The 24799-nt window shown below is 31.1% G+C and overlaps 1 protein-coding gene across 1 annotated transcript in view; it reads right to left on the bottom strand.

The window, feature by feature from the left end:
• LOC142354418 (transmembrane protein 115-like) overlaps positions 1-24799 on the bottom strand; it is a 341897-nt gene that overhangs the window by 49261 nt on the left and 267837 nt on the right. The window contains exons 2-3 of the mRNA XM_075406702.1: positions 2671-2721; positions 1995-2576 (exon numbers count right to left, since the gene is read on the bottom strand). Coding sequence (XP_075262817.1) covers positions 1995-2576; positions 2671-2683 — 595 coding nt within the window. The 5' untranslated portion in view covers positions 2684-2721. The remainder of the gene's footprint in view (positions 1-1994; positions 2577-2670; positions 2722-24799) is intronic.

Below are 24799 nucleotides of genomic sequence, written 5' to 3'. Positions count from 1 at the left end.
AGGAAAGGTTTCCCCTTGTAACGGCTAAAGATGAGGCTCGATCTCGACATCATGACATACATCACTTGACAAGTTCGCAAAAGAATCGCGAAGCTCATTATGTCTCATGTGCGTGTATCCTCCTTGCGGACAGTGGAGGGCCTGTGCCAGTGAAGTTTTCATTGCATGCGCATAGTGATGGCATCTTCACTGGGTCCCAGCCATATCGAAGAACAATGCCATCACGAAACCCGCTTTTCGTTAAGTCAAATTTATATCGCTTCAATGGCATAGCGTTCAACTAGCTTGATGCTGCCTTTTCACTAGCCAAGTCAAGAGAGCGAATCTTAATCTTATTTAATTCCCTCTTAATTTTCGTCTTTCTCTATTTGATAGCAAGCTCTCTCCTTTTTTATTTCTTGTATGATTTGTTGCTTTAGTTCGGCTTCAGGCTGCGATAGGGATAAGGGACTTGACAGTTGAACTGATTGCTCATATTCCTTGAAGCGGTCTTCAGGTTTAAGTATGTTCAGGCCACCCTCCCTTATCGACAACGAAGATATTCCTGTACTTCTGATTGTAGGCGGGATTCTTTAAAAGATTAGGTAATAGCTCATCGTTGATAGATTTCTCACATTCTCGTAAAAGGTCTTCAATATTGAATGTTGTACGCGCTAAGAAGGTCAATTTATGCTGAACCGATGAAGTGAACGATTCATAAACATTTTGAGGTGAAAGTGGCTTGAGCGGCCAGCTTTTTTAACAACTATTTCTGCTGTTTTAGTGATCTTTCTACAAATTTCTTTTTTTTTTGCATTTTCAGAACTTATTACACCACCAAGTACTCTACAGCCGTCAACTATTTCCACTTCATCGTGAACAAAAATCTGCTGTGCTTTTCCAAAAAGATGTTCTTTGGTAATGATGTGGCATTTGGTCAGCTGGTAAACAAAAGCAGGACCATGTTTTATCAATGAGTCAAAGAGCTTTTTCATGTTATCATGAGAGCAGACAGCGTTAACATCGTCCGCATACCACTTTTGAACTGTGAAGCAATCGTCAAGAAGTTCAACTAAGGGGATAATGGCAATTCCATACATTGACATCGCAAGGGGGTCGCCTCGGGTTTTACCTTCCTGAGAGAATAATGTTTGTTTGTTAATAAACAAATTTGATGGTTCACGATATGAATTACACATGAAATGATAGAGCGAAGAGCATGCTTACTCAATGTTTCGGATAATAAGATCACGGTTGAGACTATTGAAAGCGTTTTTTGCATCGGTAAGCAAGATCGCTTCAAAATCTGTGTTCTTAAAAGCAGCTCTCAAGGAATGGATCGCATGTTCAATTCCGCCTTTTTGACCGATACATAATTGCTGCTCACCACCTAATATCTTAAGGTCGGTTTAAATACATTTGACAATAGTTCTTCCAATAATTCGCCTGTGGACTTCCCCAATTCCTATCGGTCATGGGAATTTATCAAGAGCTATCAACCGACAAGAATTATATGAGAGAAGGAAAGTCAAATAAGACGTAGATATACGTATTGAGGACGACTTATAGGAAGTCAGAAGCCATCGCCATTCGTTGGCATCAAAACCGGAAGGGCCATGGCTTCCATGCGTCTTCATGGCAGACTTTCTAACCATTGAGGCATTGAATTTTTCAAATATGGATTGATGGCACGGTAAACTTTTTGGATGTTTATTGCTCACTAGATAATTCAAATTTGCCTGACTAATGAAAGGTCTAAGTCGCTAGTCTACAACTCTTCTATTCTGCGCATCTGTAGAGAGTGCACGGGTCCCAATGCTAAAGTCTAACTTGTATCTCTATCTAAATCAAGAGCGGAGTAAAGAGAGAGAAGAAGGGATCTTTTTAAACATCCGGGGGAGGGGGGCACAAACGGAAAAATCTCTTCTTTTCTCATCCCGTTAATGGTTCGGAATTCTGCATATACAGTCCCCCAATAATGCATACTCGTGTGAGCATAACGATGTTCAGCTTACCTCCGGATATCTTCAGGAGTGTCATAGTCAAACAGAGGGCAAATGCCGTAAACGGCAAATGCTTCACTCGGATATGCAAAAAGGGGAGAGACGAAATCACTTCTTCAGGCAGCAGCTGCTTGAATGCAATGAAAACGCCACCAATGAATGCCGACAACCCACATATTTTAGTCTCGAAAAGGAATTCTTCATTGCCAACAGTCATGAAGGAGAGGAGAAACATAAATGTTGTCCAAAGTCCACTGAACGTGTTAGTGATTAAGTAAAACAAGAGAAGTTCTAAGTCTCCCCATAGCGGCTGGACAAATTTTCCTGCGAGGCATATGAACACCCAGTTTCTAATCAGATTCCACCAATGAATGTCTATGAGGGCATAGGTGAACAAAGTCCACACTTTAAAACTTGGAATGAGGTTTCCTGGAGTGATTCCCAAATGCTCTTCGATTCCATCAATATAAGAGAGGCAGTAGAATAGAGTTACTTCCAATAATAGAAACTTCACAAACAATCCAAAAGATGTAGTTGACTCAATACACCCACGTACTGATACATCGGCTCCCCGCAAAGAAGGAAGAACTCTGCCTGTTTTTAAAAATTCGCAATATTAAAGAACAATAAATATCTTCTGATACATAAAAAACTACATTTACTGAACAAAGAATTTTAAAAAACTTACGTGCATTGGACATTAAAGCTTTTTCTGTTTGTTTAACTTCATCAACACCTAAAAAACAAAAAAAACGTTCAACCAGAGAGGGTCCTTTGCAGACAAAGTCCCCAGAATGACATCCACTGATTTAAAATCAGATGGTTTACAACTGAAACACCATTTGCTGTAATATTAGCCAAAATTGTGGATGCAGATTTGGATCTTTTCCATTTGTGCCCCCCCCCCCCAGCACGTTATGCGCCCCCCAGTTACAGAGCACGTGCCATTACATAGTAAATCACTATGTATAAATATTGCACCGATAGCAAACAACCTTTGGGAAGTGCATTGAAATACAGTATTTAGAGAAATATATAAAAGAAAAGAAGAACATAGTTAATTTCCTCTGATAAATATAAAATGCAAATTGTAAGAGAGGCAATGTAAAGTTAAGAATATAACTTTATGTACTCAGTACATATGAGGAAGAAAGGCAAGATACTGGTTAGGGTTTACGAAGCTTTAAGGTCCACTGGAGCAGAACCGGAAAGGTTGTATGGATTAGCTAAAATACACAAAAAAGAAACTTCTCTGAGACCTGTTCTCTCTATCCCGGGAGTATTGTGTATACGGTACCTCCGCAGCAGAGAGCCGCGATACGATACCAATATATTACTCTAATTCCCTTTATATATCCACTACTCTATATTCACTTCTTTTATATTTAAAATCTATCATTTCTTGTCTCACTTAGTGCAAACCACTAGTGTCGAGTTAAGCTGGTAATTAACCGTTATCAGACGGATAGTTTGGGTTCTATCCCCACTGACTCCAGTGGACGTCCCCAGATACTAGTATAAAACTAGTGAATACCCAACGCAGTGGTCCTCCAGTATTGTTAATGAGACGTTGGATAAAATAGTCACGAAGGAAAAGTTCACAGCAAAACCAACCCAAAATGAACATCTTAAAAAAGTTAAAAGCCTTAACAATAGGGAGCCTAAACCTACGTTTTTTGTTCAATACAGAGGAAATATCACGCAAAATTTTGCAAGTAGACTGAAAAAATTGTGTGAAATTCAAATCATTTTCACGACAACAAAGCTAAGAACTTGCTTGCCCACCCTGAAATCACCTTTAGATAAGAATCTGAAATACCATGTGGTATATATAGTTACATGTAATGGATGCAGTTCCATCTATGTTGGCCAAACCAGCCGACATGTTACCACTAGAATTTCAGAGCATCAAAAGAAGGATTCCCCTATTGGACAACACCTTGTTGAATGTTCTGGTACAACGCATAACGTAAAATGGGAGATTCTTGATGCATGTCGCGGGGTTGAAAAACTAATGACAATAGAAGCAATTTACATCAAAAAGCTGAAACCGCAATTAAATACGCGCGATGAGTATCGGGGGCGGGAATTTACAACTAAAACACCAATTGCTGTAATATTAGCCAAAATTGTGGATGCAGAATTGGAACTTTTCCATTTGTGCCCCCCCCAGTACGTTATGCGCCCTCCAGTTACAGAGCACGTGCCATTACATAGTAAATCACTATGTAAAAAATTTGCACGTGCGTCTCGGGGATGCAAATAATATGCGCCCACAAAACTGGGGGGGGGGGAAACGGAGAAGATCAAGAAATTTTTCAAGATCACCGATAGCAAACAACCTTTGGGAAGTGCATTGAAATACAGTATTTACAGAATTATATAAAAGAAAAGAGGAACATTGTTAATTTCCTCTGATAAATATAAAAAAATGCAAATTTTAAGACAGCCAATGTAAAGTTAAGAATATAACTTTTTGTACTCAGAACATAAATTTTCGGATATGAGGAAAAAAGGCAAGATACTGGTTAGGGTTTACGAAGCTTTAAGGTCCACTGGAGCAGAACCGGAAAGGTTGTATAGATTAGCTAAAGTACACAAAAAGGGAACTTCTCTGAGACCTGTTCTTTCTATCCCGGGAGTATTGTGTATATGGTACCTCCGCAGCAGAGAGCCGCGATACGATACCAATATACACATTACTCTAATTCCCTTTATATATCCACTACTCTGTATTCACTTGTTTTATATTTAAAATCTATCATTTCTTGTCTCACTTAGTGCAAACCACTAGTGTCGAGTTAAGCTGGTAATTAACCGTTATCATACGGATAGTTTGGATTCTATCCCCACTGACTCCAGTGGACGTCCCCAGATACTAGTATAAAACTAGTGAATACCCAACGGAGTGGTCCTCCAGTTTTGTTAATGAGATGTTGGATAAAATAGTCACGAAGGGAAAAGTCACAGCAAAACCACTTTAAAGTGAACAACATCTTAAAAAAGTTAAAAGTCTTAACAATAGGGAGCCTAAACCTAGGTTTTTTGTTCAATACAGAGGAAATATCACGCAAAATTTGCAAGTACATTGCAGGTTGCGTGATATTCAAATCATTTTTGCAATAAGAAAGCTAAGAACTTGCTTGCCCACCCTGAAATCACCTTTTGATAAGAATCTTAAATCCCATGTGGTATATAAAGTTAAATGTAATGGATACAGTTCTATCTTTGTTGTCCAAACCAGCCGACATGTTACCACTATAATTTCACAGCATCAAAAGAAGGATTCTTTATCGGAAACAACTTGTTGAATGTTGTGGTACAACGCATAACGTGAAATGGGAGATTCTTGATGCATGTCGCGATGTTGAAAAACTAATGACGATAGAAGCGATGTACATCAAAAAGCTGAAACCGCAATTAAATACGCGCGATGAGTATCGGGGCGGGAATTTACAACTCAAACACCAATTGCTGTAATATTAGCCAAAATTGTGAATGCAGAATTGGATCTTTTTCATTTGTGCCACCCCCAGTACTTTATGCGCCCTCCAGTTACAGAGCACGTGCCATCACAGAGTAAATCACTATGTAAAAATATTGCACGTGCGTCTCGGGGATGCAAATAATATGCGCCCACAAAGCTGGGGGAGGGGGCAAATGGAGAAGATCCAGAAGTTTTTCAAGATCACCGATAGCAAACAACCTTTGGGAAATGCATTGAAATACTGTATTACAGAAATATATAAAAGAAAAGAAGAACATTGTTAATTTGCTCTGATAAATATAAAAAAATGCTAATTGTAAGAGAGGCAATGTCAACTTAAGAATATAACTTTATGTACTCAGTACATAAACTTTTGGATATGAGGAAAATAGGGAAGATGCCGGTTAAGGTTTACGAAGCTTCAAGGACCACTGGAGCAGAACCGGCAAGGTTGTTTGGATTAGCTAAAGTACCCAAAAAAAAACCCCTCGGAGACCTGTTCTCTCTATCCCGGGAGTAATGTGTATATGGTACCTCCGCAGCAGAGAACCGCGATACGATACCAATTTATACATTACTCTAATTCCTTTTATATATCCACTACTCTATATTCACTTCTTTTATATTTAAAATCTATAAATTCTTGTGTCACTTAGTGCAAACCACTAGTGTCGAGTTAAGCTGGTAGTTAACCGTTATCAGACGGATAGTTTGGGCACTATTCCCACTGAATCCAGTGGACGTCCACAGATACTAGTATAAAACTAGTGAACACCCAACGGAGTGAACCTCCAGTATTGTTATTGAGACGGTGGATAAAATAGTCACGAAGGAAAAGTTCACAACAAAACCACCCCAAAATGAACAACATCTTAAAAAAGTTAAAAGTCTTAACAATAGGGAGCCTAAACCTAGTTTTTTTGTTAATACAGAGGAAATATCAGGCAAAATTTTGCAAGTAGACTGAAAAAATTGTTTGTTATTCAAATGATTTTCACAACAAGAAAGCTAAGAACTTGCTTGCCCACCCTGAAATCACCTTTTTATAAAAATCTGAAATCCCATGTAGTAAAATAAAGTTACATCTAATGGATGCAGTTCCATATGTTGGCCAAACCAGCTGACATGTTTCAACTAGAATTTCAGAGCATCGAAAGAAGGATTCCCCTATCGGACAACACCTTGTTGAATGTTGTGGTACAACGCATAACATAAAAAATGGGAGATTTTTGATGCATGTCGCGGGGTTGAAAAACTAATGACGATAGTAGCGATTTACACCAAAAAGCTGAAACCGCAATTAAATACGCGCGATGAGTATCGGGGGCGGGAATTGACATTGAAATACTAGTTCAAATACAAAAACTGGACTTTTGAAATTCAAAAAATATTATGGTACATGTTAATTCGAAATTTTGTCAACCCCAAAAAGCAAAAAACAAAAACAGATATGAATGAAAGTAAAAATTCTTTTTCAGGAATAGAAAGCATTATACCCGGGATTTTCATAAAATCCGGAATAAAAAATGAACTGATATTAGTGTAATAAGTGTAAAAAAATGTTGTAAATGTATTTTTAACTGTAAATAGTTGCAAAAATTCGATGTTATTTCAATTCATTTCTTAGAATTATAGTCAAAGACAAGTTTGTATACCTTGTAAATGATTTCATTTAATTTTTAAACCTGACGATGAACGCAATTTTCGAAAACGTTCGTTTTAGTTAATCAAATTAAGTTTTAATTGACAATTACTTCTCTGCATCTAAAACTAGTGAGACCGTGTAACAAGCACGTAAAACCAACTTGCAAAAATTGGTGTAACCACTTCGTGGATAACTTGAACAAAAAGGCAGCTGAACTATTAAATTTTTAATTTTTGCTAATATTTATACAATAATAATTGTAAAATCTAAACTCACTATTAAAATATTTAATACCTTTATTATCAAATGGATCTATAGCTATCGTATACTGTTCCTTAGTTTCTAAATGATGCCTTTTGCTATCAATAGTATAATTAGTTACATATTTACTTACAACCCCATATATAGCATTTTTATAATCTTCCAAATTAATTTGGTTTTTAATAGTAGCTTTAGTTATTCCTTTAACTTTTTCTCTTCTTCACACTTAACTGTAATATAACAATATTCTTTGAATTTAAGGAAGCAGGCTTCTATAATAGTATCATTAGGTAGCTCATCTTTCATCTTACCTAACTCATTATTATGTAAAATATCTTTTATCTTAATCATTTCAGTTTCTATACTACTATCTAAAGGTTTATGTTTATAAATATACTATCAGTATCTGTATAATGATAACTACAATCTAACTCTTTCTCAAAGTAATCATATATAGCTTTATACATAAATAGCTTAGCTTTTTCTAATATAACAAAACCAATATAATAAAACTTATCTATTTTAACATTATCTCTTGTTTTATGTACAGCCACTAGATCATCATCAAACTCTACAGCATACTTATAACTACTATTTTCTACTAATTTAATATATCTATCGACTTCATTAACTAACTCTACATCTTGTCTATTGTATACATTTTCTTTTGTTTTTCCATAGAAGGCATTATTCATCAGTTTAAAGAATACATCTCCAAATTTGTCACCCTCAGCTTTAGCTTCTTTTCTTTTCTGAATATTAAACTCAATATAAAGCTTTAACCACTCACTCTTAACATACTCTAATTTTCGCTGAATTGTAATATCTTCCAACTTTAAACCGCTAGCTGAATACCAATCTAACATCTCTTCATCAATTACATTATCTACCTTATCTGTTAACTTAAACATTAATTTTCATTTGGTTTGTATCCTTTCTTTTTATTTTATTTTGATAGTCTGTAAACTGATCAAGGTTAGTCTTTGTGTTTTCTGGAAAGAATGGATATTTCTTTGTCATTTGTTTCAACTAATCATTATACTTTACATCAATGGTGTAGATATAACATTTTGTGGAGGTAGATTGTGTATAATCATTGCCGTCACATACTTTAATCTCACCATTAGTTAAAGCTTGAGCCATAGCAGAAGCGTATAATGAGTTGAAGTCTAAGTATTTTAGATAATTCTTTTTCCCAGTAAACGCAGGATCTCTCTTTTTTTTACATTTTGCATGACAATCACCTAATACTGAAGCTAACCCACCTCTAATACCATGTTGTGTTGTATCATAAATATTAACTGTATTTTCTCTATAATATTTAAGTCTAACATTATTATATTTCAATCCACATACCCAAGTTAAACCTGGAGTAGAATATGTATAGCAAGGATCTATTTCATAATATTCTAAACACTTATTTCTTAACCTTTCAAATACATCTACCGATAATAATACATCTGTTTTAAGATATAACATCATACAATCCTTTTTTGTCTCACATCCAGTATTATTCCAACAATCTATTGCTTGCTTACATTCTTTATCTGTAATACCACTTTGTTTCAACTTAGAATAGAATGCTTCCTTAGGTGGTAATGATGTTTCATCTAGTTTTTCTATACTATCTAACCATTCATATGAGAATATACCTATTCGTCTCTATAACCAAAATTTGTCATTCTTCATTACTCAATGTTTTATTTATAGCATCTAAGCTAAGTTGATGGAAGAACCTAAACAAATCCAATGCTTTAGCATAACCCATATCAACACTAATATAATTCTCATCAGTTTTAGTTGATATTTTCAGTCTAATCTTCTTTGCTAGTTTAGTTATAAATAAGTGATTATCATAATTAGTAGAATTAAATGCATATATTGGTGCGAATTTATTCTTAGCTTGGAGGTTACATTTATTGTAAGCATAAACTCTAAATTTACCATTTAAATGATCACAATTTCTATCAATGTCATTACCCAAGTTCTCTCTACAATAGAAGCACTCAGTAGTAAATGGAGTAATAGTATCTTCATTAAGTGGAAAATTAATTTCAAATAAACCTTCAAATAATTTATTATAACAATTTACTCTACTAATAAACCAATCAACTATATCTTTACCGGAATACCTTTCATACTTATCTTCTAATATATCAGGATGTTCATTTTTATGTATAAACCACAAGCAATAGGAACATGTTTTCCATCTTTTATTATACATTCAAAATCATAATACATAGCAAATAGTACTCTGTTTTTATAATGGAACTTATCAAACTTTAGATATTCATCTTTATGGAATGTTCTTCTTCCCACATGTTTCTGTGTATTACATAAATCCAAATGTTTATTTATTGCATGTCCAGTTAGAAATGATACACAACATTTTAGACTTGGATAACATTTGTGTTCAGATGATTTTCTTAATAAGAATGACACATCTTTACATAGGAAGTAATGATAATCCCAGTATAATACATTACATCCTTTAGGATCATATTAATTGATGAATGCAGGTTTAATAGTTTTATTTTTATTTAGATTAAACACATTAAATAATATTTTATCTTTATTTAGTTCTTGTATTTTCTTTAAGTGATAAAAAATCGTATGGAGGTGCAAGCTTTGCTAATTTTATCTCATTAATATACACTGGTTTAATATATTTACTAACTCTATTTGGATCACGTGATGCCGGATGTAGATAAGCACTTAAACACTACAATAAACATTTATTATCAGTATTATGTATATGAAGTCTATATATAGACGTGAATGGTAACTCAGTAGTACAAGCACCAGTAGGATAAAACCTATGTATATACATCGTTCTTTTAATAAATCTTTGCATGCTCCAACCAGATTGATTCATCTCTTGTTCTTGCATTGTTGTTTCTAATTGACTATTAAACCTATCCAAGTCATGAGGACCATTATATTGTCTAGTCCTCAGTCTAAATGTGAATTCGTTTTCTTCTAACTTATCTTCTGTAGGTTTTGTATACTTAACTATATCAAAGGTGTTAAACTTGAAATGGTGATGTATTTTATACATTGTCTCTAATAAATTCAACAATTTAACATCTTCATAAGTACTACTTGTTATCATTATTTGATTATTTTTCCTGTTATGACCTAATCCCAACTCATTAACTTTATCTCGCCCCTTCCCATCAACAAGTTTTTTCTGATTAGTATTTTTTTTATGTTCATGTGATTCATTGTGTTCATTTTTATTGTTATATCTAGTAATACATATATTGCGATATCCTCAATTATCTTTAGATATAGTACTATCTTCAGTTATATCCTTATCTTTACCTTTAACATTATCCAGATGCATCTTTCTTGCTAAGTGGATGGAAGAACCTAAACAAATCCAATGCTTTAGCATAACCCATATCAACACTAACATAATTCTCATCAGTTTTAGTTGATACTTTAATTCTAATCTTCTTTGCTAGTTTAGTTATAAATAAGTAATTATCTTAATTAGTAGAATTAACTGCATACATTGGTACGAATGTATTCTTAGCTTGGAGGTTACTTTTATTGTAAGCATAACCTCTAAATGTACCATTAAGATGATCACGATCTCTAACAATGACATTACCCAAGTTCTCTCTACAATAGAAACACTCAGTAGTAAGTGGAGTAATAGTATCTTCATTAAGTGGAAAATTAATTCCAAGTATATCTTCAAATAATTTTTTACAATAATTTAATCTACTATTGAACCAATCAACTATATCTTCACCGGAATAACTTTCATAGTTATCTTCTAATATATCAGGATATTCATTTTTATGTATAAACCACAAGCAATGGAACATGTTTTCCATCTTTTATTATACATTCAAAATCATAATACATAGCAAATAGTACTCTGTTTTTATAATGGAACTTATCAAACTTTAGATATTCATCTTTATGGAATATTCTTCGTCCCACATGTTTCTGTGTATTACATAAATCTAAATTTTTTTTATTGCATGTCCAGTTAAAAATGATACACAACATTTTAGACATGGATAACGTTTGTTGTTAGGTGATTTTCTTAATAAAAATGATACATCTTTACATAGGAAGTAATGATTATCCCAGTATAATATATTACATCCTTTAGGATCATTATGATTGATTAACACAGGATTAATAGTTTTATTTTTATTTAGATTAAACACATTGTATAATATTTTATCTTTATTTAGTTCTTGTGTTTTCTTTAAGTGATAATAATCATATGGAGGTGGAAGCTTTGGTAATTTTATCTCATTAATATACTCTGGAATATTATATTTACTAATTCTATTTGGATCACGTGATGCAGGATGTAGATAAGCAATTAAACACCACAATAAACATTTATTATCATTATTATGTATATGAAGTATCTATATAGACGCGAATGGTAACACAGTAGTACAAGCACCAGTAGAATAAAACCTATGTATATACATTGTTCTTTTAACAAATCTTTGCATGCTCCAACCAGATTGATTCATCTCTTGTTCTTGCATTCTAGTCTCTAGTGCACTATTAAACATATCCAAATCAGGAGGACCATTATATTGTCTAGTCATTAGTCTAAAAGTGAATTCTATTTCTTCTAACTTATCATCTGTAGGTTTTGTATACTTAACTACATCAAAGGTGTTAATATTGATATGGGGATGTATTTTATACAATGCCTCTAATAAATTCAAGAGTTTAACTTCTTCATAATTACTACTTGTTATCCTTATTTGATTATACTTGGTGTTGTGACCTAATCCCAACTCATTAACTTTATCTCGCCACTTCCCATCAACAGGTTTTTTCTGATTAACATTTTCTTCATTTTCATCTGATTCATTGTTTTCATTTTTAGTGTTTTATCTAGTATTACATATTTTGAAATATCTTGAATTATCTTTAGATATAGTACTATCTTCAGTTATATCCTTATCTTTACAATTATCATTATGCAGATGCATCTTTGTTTTCAAATGTTGATCCACACTATATTGACTTAGAGTAGACTTGCATGTAACACATCCAAACTTACTCCCATTCTTTATTATTTCCCCATTAACTAATCTTACTTTATTCCTATGTTTCAATGTGTCCATATGTTTAGCATGTTCAGTATTATTATCCAGATACATATCACAACTATCACAATACTCTATTCCATCTAGTTCAGGATTCTGATTATCTATCTTTTGTTCTATTTCTTCATTAGTATCTTTAATTCCATCCTCATTAGCACTCTCAAAAATTTTATTTCTGTTAAATAATTGCTCATTCTTATGCCTATAATAGTTCTTTTGAGTTAGCTCTTGATTGCAAGCTTCACATTTAGACTAATTTGTTTTAGGCTTTTGGACATAGACAAAATCATCAGATGAAGATGATTCTCTATCTGAATCTGAATCTTAAGATTGATCGAAGTCTTTAGATGATTCTCTATCGTTAGTTTGATCTAAATCTGGATAATATTTTGCTTCAACCTTTCGCAATGACTCACGCACATCCTCTTCTCGTTGTTTTAATGTTGCAATCTCTTTATCATGCGACTCTTTTGTTTCTTCATTTATTTGATTAAACCTTCTGATTGATTCTAAAGATTTTTCTAATTCTACTTTTTGTTTTTACTTATCTACTTGTTTGGTTTGATTTCTTCCCTTGGTCTGTTTTTATTTTTTAACATTTGGACTGCCATGCTAGTAGAACTAGATTGAGCTTGTCCAACGCCAAATTTGAACTGTCCGTGAGATTGAGCTCGCTCACTTCCAGATTGAACTTGTCCATGATATTGAGCTCGCTCACTTCCAGAATGGACTTGTTCATTCCCAGATTGAACATTTTCGTTAGGACCTTGATAACTCATTTTTATAGTGCAAATTTTGAACTAATATACTTATATATATATATATATATATATATATATATATATATATATATATATATTTATATATATATATATACATATATATATGGATATATATATATATATATATATATATATATATATATATAATTTCACAATATAAAATGAGAACTAAGTTTAATAAATGTGAAGATAAAGCTTGGTGTTGGAGTTGTGATGAGTACCAAAGTAAACCTTATTTGTGTTTCATATGTAATGAAACTATACCATATAGAGATAGTCACTCTCATATGAGTAACCATAATAATGATTCCAATCAATATTTAAAATCTAGAATGTGTAAGATAAATAAACATATTTCATATAAAATATTTAAGCGTTTTAGATGTAGAATATGTATCCATCTCCATAGATATAGATTTGGTCATTCTAAAGAAAGATTTAGGGAACATGTAAAGAAATACAATAACCGCGAACGAGCTCCGCTCGTGGCAAGCCAAGCGGTTTCACCGATAGTGAAACATGGGCGAAGATTAAGGTCTAATCAGATCAGAATTTCATTCTGAAGTTTAGTACAATAAAATGTTATTTTTATTTCTTTTATAAAAATTTATCTATGTTAAACCAAGAAGTTTGTGGAATGGGCTAAGCCTTTGTTTCACCAACCAAAGAATTCCTCTCCCCCCTGATTATTTAACTATAAAAAATGGCTAAGCTAGATAAACTTATAGAATTAAACAGTCCAGAAGAACAAAACAAAAGAGGTAGATTAGAAGATAAATTAAAACAACAAGAATATGATGGTGAAACAAAAGAGCTATTTGATCCAGTAATAAAAACTCTAAATGTAAACACTGAAACAATGCAATCTCTTCAAAACCAAACATTAGCAGCACTCGAGGACAATACTAATACTTTAAAGAGTGTGGAGCACCAAAGACAAAGTAGCTTTCTTGATAAACAAGCCTCTCTCTTATCAGCCTCACCTATTTCACCTGTAAAATTAAAAGATGATAGAGGTAAAACATATGATGTAGACAATGATATGATTGAGATTTTATTACTAATGGGTAAGCAAACAAATAAACAATTCGAATTAAAATCAGTTGATCCAAATTCAAACAAATTTAAAATAAATGGTGTAGATGTATCCCTAGTCCCTGATGGTATGAAAATGAAACGTAAACTCTATGATTTGTCTAAGGGCTTTGCTTTATTCATTGCTAATAATGATGTAACCGAAAGAGGTATAGAAGGTGATGAAAACAACAATTTTTGAGGGCTATCGGTTATAAACAAAGAGGAGATACTAAAAGTAATAGATGAAAACTTATAAGAAGAGTGTTTGCTAATATCGGTGAACCCACTTCTCATATTATATCAAAAACAACCCCCAGTGAAGATGAAATATATCATCGTGATACTAGTGATTATGAACAAGGGATAGTAGAAGAAGAAGAAGAGGGAGAGGAAGAAACTGATTATGAGACTGATAATCAAATAGAAGCTAGTGGTCTTACTAAGACTGACCCCAAAAACTTAATAGAAAGATTAGGATTATTAATACGAGAAATAAAAGCTGGTCATGATGGATTATATGAAGAAAAGCTAGAAATATCTAAGCATCTATTATCTACGAATATTATTAATCAAGAGCAACTAGATAATTTTTGTTTTTAACTATGGTAAATAAATTATGCTGGGAAAACAAAAACAACAACAACAACTATTAGCTAAAGAAGTATTAAGTCCTCAAATAACAAACTTTAGAAGAGAAAGAATACAGCCATTATATAAAGATGAAACATGGTCAGCTGATTTGATAGACAAATCATCTCTAAGTAAATACAATAATAATTATAAGTTTATATTAACAGTTATTGAAAAATTCACAAAATATGCATGGGCTATTCCATTAAAAAATAAATCTTGTTTATTTATAACTATAACTAACGGTTTTAAAATAGTATTAGGTGAACATAGAAAACCAGAAAACTTATGGGTAGGTAGAGGTAGTGAGTTTTTCAATAAAACATTTAAATCTTTACTTAAAGAATATGAAACAAAACTGTATTCTACTTATAGTGATTTAAAGGGTGTGTTTATAGAGAACATTATTACATATAATTTATAAACCAATGTTCATCAATGGTGATGGTAATTGGGTAAATATATTAAAAGATGCAGTCATAACATATAACAATAACATTCATTCAACAATTAATATGACACCAGTTGATGCTTCTAAAAGTGCTGATAAAGTTAGATATATTAGGGAACCTGCTTCGCAGATTATATCTACTTTTACGAAGATTGAACCAAAATATAAAGTTGGTGATTATGTTAGAAATGCAGAAAAACGTAATATCTTCTCTAACGGATACACTTCTGATTGAAATAGAGAGTTGTTTAAAGTTAATGAGATTTTATAAACACAACCACCAACATATAAAATAGATGATATTAATGATGAGATAATAGAAGGTAAATATTACGAACAGGAAATATTAAAATCCGAGTTTGACTTTGAATCTAATAATAAAGTTTTAGAATCATTAATTATATTTCTTATTATAAATAATGACAAGAAACAGATTCAATCAGGCTAAACACCAATAAGGGAACCCGCTTCTCGGATCAACATCAACAAACAACTTAACACTAAGTAAAGCTCTTGGGTTATTCCTAGAAGATAATGATAATATTGATATGAAGGATACCTATAAAATTACAAATGTACATCCTCCGATAGATGAAAAAGATGTTGTTAATAATGAGTATCGGGACAATAAATTACTATCTTCTAATAAAAAAATAGATATTTTAATCAAAAATATAACTGAGCTAAGAAAAGGTGATTTTAATAAAGTCACAACTAAAACGTTACAACTAAATGAAACACAACTAATGATGAACTAATTAATGAGTTTATTGAATCAGCAAATGAAGTCACAAATACTGTTAAGTTTTGTAGTAAAGTTGCTGCTGATACTATCTCTAACTATAATCATATAAAACAAGAATTTGATAATAATAAGTTTAATCAAAATATAACTAACATACATTCAGATGATATGTTTACTAACGGTCTAAGAGAAATGAAAGAATACAATAAATCTCTTAGAAAAGTTACAGTACAATATATAATTGCTATGTTGATAATAAAGAGCAAGCAAGACTTGAGATGCATTATGGTTTTAAACAAGAAGATATATTGAAAGAAATACATAGACTTTTCACTAATGAAAATGAGCAATCCAACTGCACCGAGTGAGAGAATACTATATCCAGATCTGTCTTCAGTATCAGAGCGGCTGATAAACGAAAAGATTCAAGCTAATAATAAAATTAACAACAATATTAACTTTATAAAAGATATTAGAAATTATTATGAAACTGAAACTAATAACTGTAATAAGAAATTAAGTAGATTTAAAATTATATTAACGTAGCTGAGATAACAGAAATACTATTATCATCAATTGCAACAACGGCAAACACAACATCAGTTGCATTAACAGGTATAGGATAGCCTTATTCTATACCAACAGCTATTGATAAAGCAACTGTTTACGGTTCATTATCAAAAACAATTAATACTAAAATAAAAAACAAAATTATAAAGTATTCACAAATGTATTTTTTAAGCAAACAGTTTAGCGACAAGTTTAATAAACTATATACTAAATCAATGAATGATAAAAAACAGATAATGATGAATATAATGAATTAGTCAAGGTATATGAAGACTATAAGAAGAACAAGAAAAATAAGTTAACTGTTTTTTTTAGATTAAAGCTATTAGTGCTTAGTAATAACAATGTTTTCAGTAATAATAATATTAGTATTGAAATTTATCGGTAAGATTAAAGCTATAGTCTAAGTCTTAACCTTAGCCTTAGCCATAACTAATTTTTTTTGTCTTTGTACCTAAGTATAAACCTCTTCCTTTTTGTACTTCCTTTATACCTTCACCAGTAGTTGCAAATTTTTTTGTTGTTAGGTGATTTTCTTAATAAAAATGATACATCTTTACATAGGAAGTAATGATTATCCCAGTATAATATATTACATCCTTTAGGATCATTATGATTGATTAACACAGGATTAATAGTTTTATTTTTATTTAGATTAAACACATTGTATAACATTTTATCTTTATTTAGTTCTTGTGTTTTCTTTAAGTGATAATAATCATATGGAGGTGGAAGCTTTGGTAATTTTATCTCATTAATATACTCTGGTATATTATATTTACTAATTCTATTTGGATCACGTGATGCAGGATGTAGATAAGCAATTAAACACCACAATAAACATTTATTATCAGTATTATGTATATGAAGTATCTATATAGACGCGAATGGTAACACAGTAGTACAAGCACCAGTAGAATAAAACCTATGTATATACATTGTTCTTTTAACAAATCTTTGCATGCTCCAACCAGATTGATTCATCTCTTGTTCTTGCATTCTAGTCTCTAGTGCACTATTAAACATATCCAAATCAGGAGGACCATTATATTGTCTAGTCATTAGTCTAAAAGTGAATTCTATTTCTTCTAACTTATCATCTGTAGGTTTTGTATACTTAACTACATCAAAGGTGTTAATATTGATATGGGGATGTATTTTATACAATGCCTCTAATAAATTCAAGAGTTTAACTTCTTCATAATTACTACTTGTTATCCTTATTTGATTATACTTGGTGTTGTGACCTAATCCCAACTCATTAACTTTATCTCGCCACTTCCCATCAACAGGTTTTTTCTGATTAACATTTTCTTCATTTTCATCTGATTCATTGTTTTCATTTTTAGTGTTTTATCTAGTATTACATATTTTGAAATATCTTGAATTATCTTTAGATATAGTACTATCTTCAGTTATATCCTTATCTTTACAATTATCATTATGCAGATGCATCTTTGTTTTCAAATGTTGATCCACACTATATTGACTTAGAGTAGACTTGCATGTAACACATCCAAACTTACTCCCATTCTTTATTATTTCCCCATTAACTAATCTTACTTTATTCCTATGTTTCAATGTGTCCATATGTTTAGCATGTTCAGTATTATTATCCAGATACATATCACAACTATCACAATACTCTATTCCATCTAGTTCAGGATTCTGATTATCTATCTTTTGTTCTATTTCTTCATTAGTATCTTTAATTCCATCCTCATTAGCACTCTCAAAAATTTTATTTCTGTTAAATAATTGCTCATTCTTATGCCTATAATAGTTCTTTTGAGTTAGCTCTTGATTGCAAGCTTCACATTTAGACTAATTTGTTTTAGGCTTTTGGACATAGACAAAATCATCAGATGAAGATGATTCTCTATCTGAATCTGAATCTTAAGATTGATCGAAGTCTTTAGATGATTCTCTATCGTTAGTTTGATCTAAATCTGGATAATATTTTGCTTCAACCTTTCGCAATGACTCACGCACATCCTCTTCTCGTTGTTTTAATGTTGCAATCTCTTTATCATGCGACTCTTTTGTTTCTTCATTTATTTGATTAAACCTTCTGATTGATTCTAAAGATTTTTCTAATTCTACTTTTTGTTTTTACTTATCTACTTGTTTGGTTTGATTTCTTCCCTTGGTTTGTTTTTATTTTTTAACATTTGGACTGCCATGCTAGTAGAACTAGATTGAGCTTGTCCAACGCCAAATTTGAACTGTCCGTGAGATTGAGCTCGCTCACTTCCAGATTGAACTTGTCCATGATATTGAGCTCGCTCACTTCCAGAATGGACTTGTTCATTCCCAGATTGAACATTTTCGTTAGGACCTTGATAACTCATTTTTATAGTGCAAATTTTGAACTAATATACTTATATATATATATATATATATATATATATATATATATATATATATGGATATATATATATATATATATATATATATATATATATATATATATAATTTCACAATATAAAATGAGAACTAAGTTTAATAAATGTGAAGATAAAGCTTGGTGTTGGAGTTGTGATGAGTACCAAAGTAAACCTTATTTGTGTTTCATATGTAATGAAACTATACCATATAGAGATAGTCACTCTCATATGAGTAACCATAATAATGATTCCAATCAATATTTAAAATCTAGAATGTGTAAGATAAATAAACATATTTCATATAAAATATTTAAGCGTTTTAGATGTAGAATATGTATCCATCTCCATAGATATAGATTTGGTCATTCTAAAGAAAGATTTAGGGAACATGTAAAGAAATATAATAACCGCGAACGAGCTCCGCTCGTGGCAAGCCAAGCGGTTTCACCGATAGTGAAACATGGGCGAAGATTAAGGTCTAATCAGATCAGAATTTCATTCTGAAGTTTAGTACAATAAAATGTTATTTTTATTTCTTTTATAAAAATTTATCTATGTTAAACCAAGAAGTTTGTGGAATGGGCTAAGCCTTTGTTTCACCAACCAAAGAATTCCTCTCCCCCCTGATTATTTAACTATAAAAAATGGCTAAGCTAGATAAACTTATAGAATTAAACAGTCCAGAAGAACAAAACAAAAGAGGTAGATTAGAAGATAAATCAAAACAACAAGAATATGATGGTGAAACAAAAGAGCTATTTGATCCAGTAATAAAAACTTAAAATGTAAACACTGAAACAATGCAATCTCTTCAAAACCAAACATTAGCAGCACTCGAGGACAATACTAATACTTTAAAGAGTGTGGAGCACCAAAGACAAAGTAGCTTTCTTGATAAACAAGCCTCTCTCTTATCAGCCTCACCTATTTCACCTGTAAAATTAAAAGATGATAGAGGTAAAACATATGATGTAGACAATGATATGATTGAGATTTTATTACTAATGGGTAAGCAAACAAATAAACAATTCGAATTAAAATCAGTTGATCCAAATTCAAACAAATTTAAAATAAATGGTGTAGATGTATCCCTAGTCCCTGATGGTATGAAAATGAAACGTAAACTCTATGATTTGTCTAAGGGCTTTGCTTTATTCATTGCTAATAATGATGTAACCTAAAGAGGTATAGAAGGTGATGAAAACAACAATTTTCGAGGGCTATCGGTTATAAACAAAGAGGAGATACTAAAAGTAATAGATGAAAACTTATAAGAAGAGTGTTTGCTAATATCGGTGAACCCACTTCTCATATTATATCAAAAACAACCCCCAGTGAAGATGAAATATATCATCGTGATACTAGTGATTATGAACAAGGGATAGTAGAAGAAGAAGAAGAGGGAGAGGAAGAAACTGATTATGAGACTGATAATCAAATAGAAGCTAGTGGTCTTACTAAGACTGACCCCAAAAACTTAATAGAAAGATTAGGATTATTAATACTAGAAATAAAAACTGGTCATGATGGATTATATGAAGAAAAGCTAGAAATATCTAAGCATCTATTATCTACGAATATTATTAATCAAGAGCAACTAGATAATTTTTGTTTTTAACTATGGTAAATAAATTATGCTGGGAAAACAACAACAACAACAACAACTATTAGCTAAAGAAGTATTAAGTCCTCAAATAACAAACTTTAGAAGAGAAAGAATACAGCCATTATATAAAGATGAAACATGGTCAGCTGATTTGATAGACAAATCATCTCTAAGTAAATACAATATTAATTATAAGTTTAAATTAACAGTTATTGAAAAATTCACAAAATATGCATGGGCTATTCCATTAAAAAATAAATCTTGTTTATTTATAACTATAACTAACGGTTTTAAAATAGTATTAGGTGAACATAGAAAACCAGAAAACTTATGGGTAGGTAGAGGTAGTGAGTTTTTCAATAAAACATTTAAATCTTTACTTAAAGAATATGAAACAAAACTGTATTCTACTTATAGTGATTTAAAGGGTGTGTTTAGAGAGAACATTATTACATATAATTTATAAACCAATGTTCATCAATGGTGATGGTAATTGGGTAAATATATTAAAAGATGCAGTCATAACATATAACAATAACATTCATTCAACAATTAATATGACACCAGTTGATGCTTCTAAAAGTGCTGATAAAGTTAGATATATTAGGGAACCTGCTTCGCAGATTATATCTACTTTTACGAAGATTGAACCAAAATATAAAGTTGGTGATTATGTTAGAAATGCAGAAAAACGTAATATCTTCTCTAACGGATACACTTCTGATTGAAATAGAGAGTTGTTTAAAGTTAATGAGATTTTATAAACACAACCACCAACATATAAAATAGATGATATTAATGATGAGATAATAGAAGGTAAATATTACGAACAGGAAATATTAAAATCCGAGTTTGACTTTGAATCTAATAATAAAGTTTTAGAATCATTAATTATAATTCTTATTATAAATAATGACAAGAAACAGATTCAATCAGGCTAAACACCAATAAGGGAACCCGCTTCTCGGATCAACATCAACAAACAACTTAACACTAAGTAAAGCTCTTGGGTTATTCCTAGAAGATAATGATAATATTGATATGAAGGATACCTATAAAATTACAAATGTACATCCTCCGATAGATGAAAAAGATGTTGTTAATAATGAGTATCGGGACAATAAATTACTATCTTCTAATAAAAAAATAGATATTTTAATCAAAAATATAACTGAGCTAAGAAAAGCTGATTTTAAAAAAGTCACAACTAAAACGTTACAACTAAATGAAACACAACTAATGATGAACTAATTAATGAGTTTATTGAATCAGCAAATGAAGTCACAAATACTGTTAAGTTTTGTAATAAAGTTGCTGCTGATACTATCTCTAACTATAATCATATAAAACAAGAATTTGATAATAATAAGTTTAATCAAAATATAACTAACATACATTCAGATGATATGTTTACTAACGGTCTAAGAGAAATGAAAGAATACAATAAATCTCTTAGAAAAGTTATAGTACAATATATAATTGCTATGTTGATAATAAAGAGCAAGCAAGACTTGAGATGCATTATGGTTTTAAACAAGAAGATATATTGAAAGAAATACATAGACTTTTCACTAATGAAAATGAGCAATCCAACTGCACCGAGTGAGAGAATACTATATCCAGATCTGTCTTCAGTATCAGAGCGGCTGATAAACGAAAAGATTCAAGCTAATAATAAAATTAACAACAATATTAACTTTATAAAAGATATTAGAAATTATTATGAAACTGAAACTAATAACTGTAATAAGAAATTAAGTAGATTTAAAATTATATTAACGTAGCTGAGATAACAGAAATACTATTATCATCAATTGCAACAACGGCAAACACAACATCAGTTGCATTAACAGGTATAGGATAGCCTTATTCTATACCAACAGCTATTGATAAAGCAACTGTTTACGGTTCATTATCAAAAACAATTAATACTAAAATAAAAAACAAAATTATAAAGTATTCACAAATGTATTTTTTAAGCAAACAGTTTAGCGACAAGTTTAATAAACTATATACTAAATCAATGAATGATAAAAAACAGATAATGATGAATATAATGAATTAGTCAAGGTATATGAAGACTATAAGAAGAACAAGAAAAATAAGTTAACTGTTTTTTTTTTAGATTAAAGCTATTAGTGCTTAGTAATAACAATGTTTTTAGTAATAATAATATTAGTATTAAAATTTATCGGTAAGATTAAAGCTATAGTCTAAGTCTTAACCTTAGCCTTAGCCATAACTAAATTTTTTTGTCTTTGTACCTAAGTATAAACCTCTTCCTTTTTGTACTTCCTTTATACCTTCACCAGTAGTTGCAAATTTAAATAAATCAGGTGTGGCTGATGAAGCAGCTCTAGGGTTTCTACATGCAGCTGCACTTCCTATTTTACTTGCAATTTCTAATGCTCTCACTGGATTATTAGCAACTTTCTTTCCAAAGTTAACTGTAGCTCTACCAACACTTTTAAAGAAATCTTTCAATCCCTCTGCTTCTATTGTTGCTTCACTGACAGTCGTTGACTTATTTCTCCTACACTTAGCACAATTACCCTTCAACATTTTAGTACCTTTTGAAGTAATAAAATCTCTTATGTTATTAGTACCACTATAATGTCTACCACCAACACAATATCAATTAGTTTTAAATTTCTGTAAAAGACTCATATCTGTATATGAAAAATAATGAAAGTTGAAAACTATCATCCCTTTCCCTTTGTTAAACCTAACCCTAAGACTACGGACATATAACATCGGCATGACATATAACATCGGCAACTGCAGCACTAAATTTAAAATTAAGTGGCATTGTTTGTGGATCTATATGATCACTTTGATAACTAGTATCGAATACATATATTCTATAATTACTTTTGAATGTTCTATGATTTATATACGGTTTTATATTATGTGGTATCCCATTATAATCTTTATTAAAGCTAACAATCTCTCTAAAAGCCTCATTATAATTATTAGTACCATAATTGATATTCATTCTATCCTCGAGATAAAACTCACTACCAATCTTACAATAACGTTCAGTAACATTCATTATATGAAATGTATTGCATCATGAGTTTGTACTTGAATCATTTTCATTAAAATTATTTTTTTCAAAACCAACTATTATATTTTTTGGTCTTTCCATACCACTTTCCCATTTTCCATACCTAGATCAAACAAGAGGTTAGTAGCATTTGGTACATTCTAATAAAAATGTCTTTCTTTCATAAAAGCTAAAGTCTACATTATTATTTTTACTTAAACCCTTTTGCACAATAATTCTATTGTCATTACTAGAATCAATACTGGGCACACACCATGATATATCTCTAATATCTATATTACCATCATTACCAACTGCATCAGCATCAGCATTAACTCTAAATAGATCTCTATCATTGTTGTTTCTTTTTACTATTATTTTAAATCCTAAACCATTTATAATCTTTTCTAAATCATTTACGAAACCAAATAGATCACTCATCTTAATCGTCATATACATATGACCTCGTTCTGCAGCTGCATGATCACCTTTGAGTTAACTATCACTATTACCTTGATTTCTAATAAACCAACTCTCATTTTCATCATCAGTACTAGTTAAAAACTTATACATCAGTAGAATAGGATGGCAATGATCTATAAATTCAATAGTCCTACCACCACTAGTTTCAAGCTTAACTGAACTAAATATTGCAGTCATACCATAATTAACTAATCTGATATTAGCTTTATTAGCAAATAACCACCAGCATCATCTAATACAACAAACTCCATCTCTAGATACGAATCACGCAAATTTAATTGATTCTCTTCTCTATTGAGAATTATATTACTATTAGTATTAACCGTATTCATTGTTGCTAGATTATTAAGTTTATATTATATAATCTTACTTTTGTGTATATCATTATTATAACCAAAAGTTGTATACAAATTAAAGTTCATTTTTATAATCAAAAAATTTAACTTTAACTATAATTATAACTATCATTATAGCTATAACTATGACTAAAACCAAAACTGTAATTATAACTTTGGGGCCTCGTCCATGTCGCACCGTAAATATAATCTAAT

This window comes from Convolutriloba macropyga, chromosome 15, assembly GCF_964194025.1.
Source record: "Convolutriloba macropyga chromosome 15, txConMacr16.3, whole genome shotgun sequence".
NCBI lineage: Eukaryota > Metazoa > Xenacoelomorpha > Acoela > Convolutidae > Convolutriloba > Convolutriloba macropyga.
This window is presented reverse-complemented; position numbering and strand designations above follow the sequence as displayed.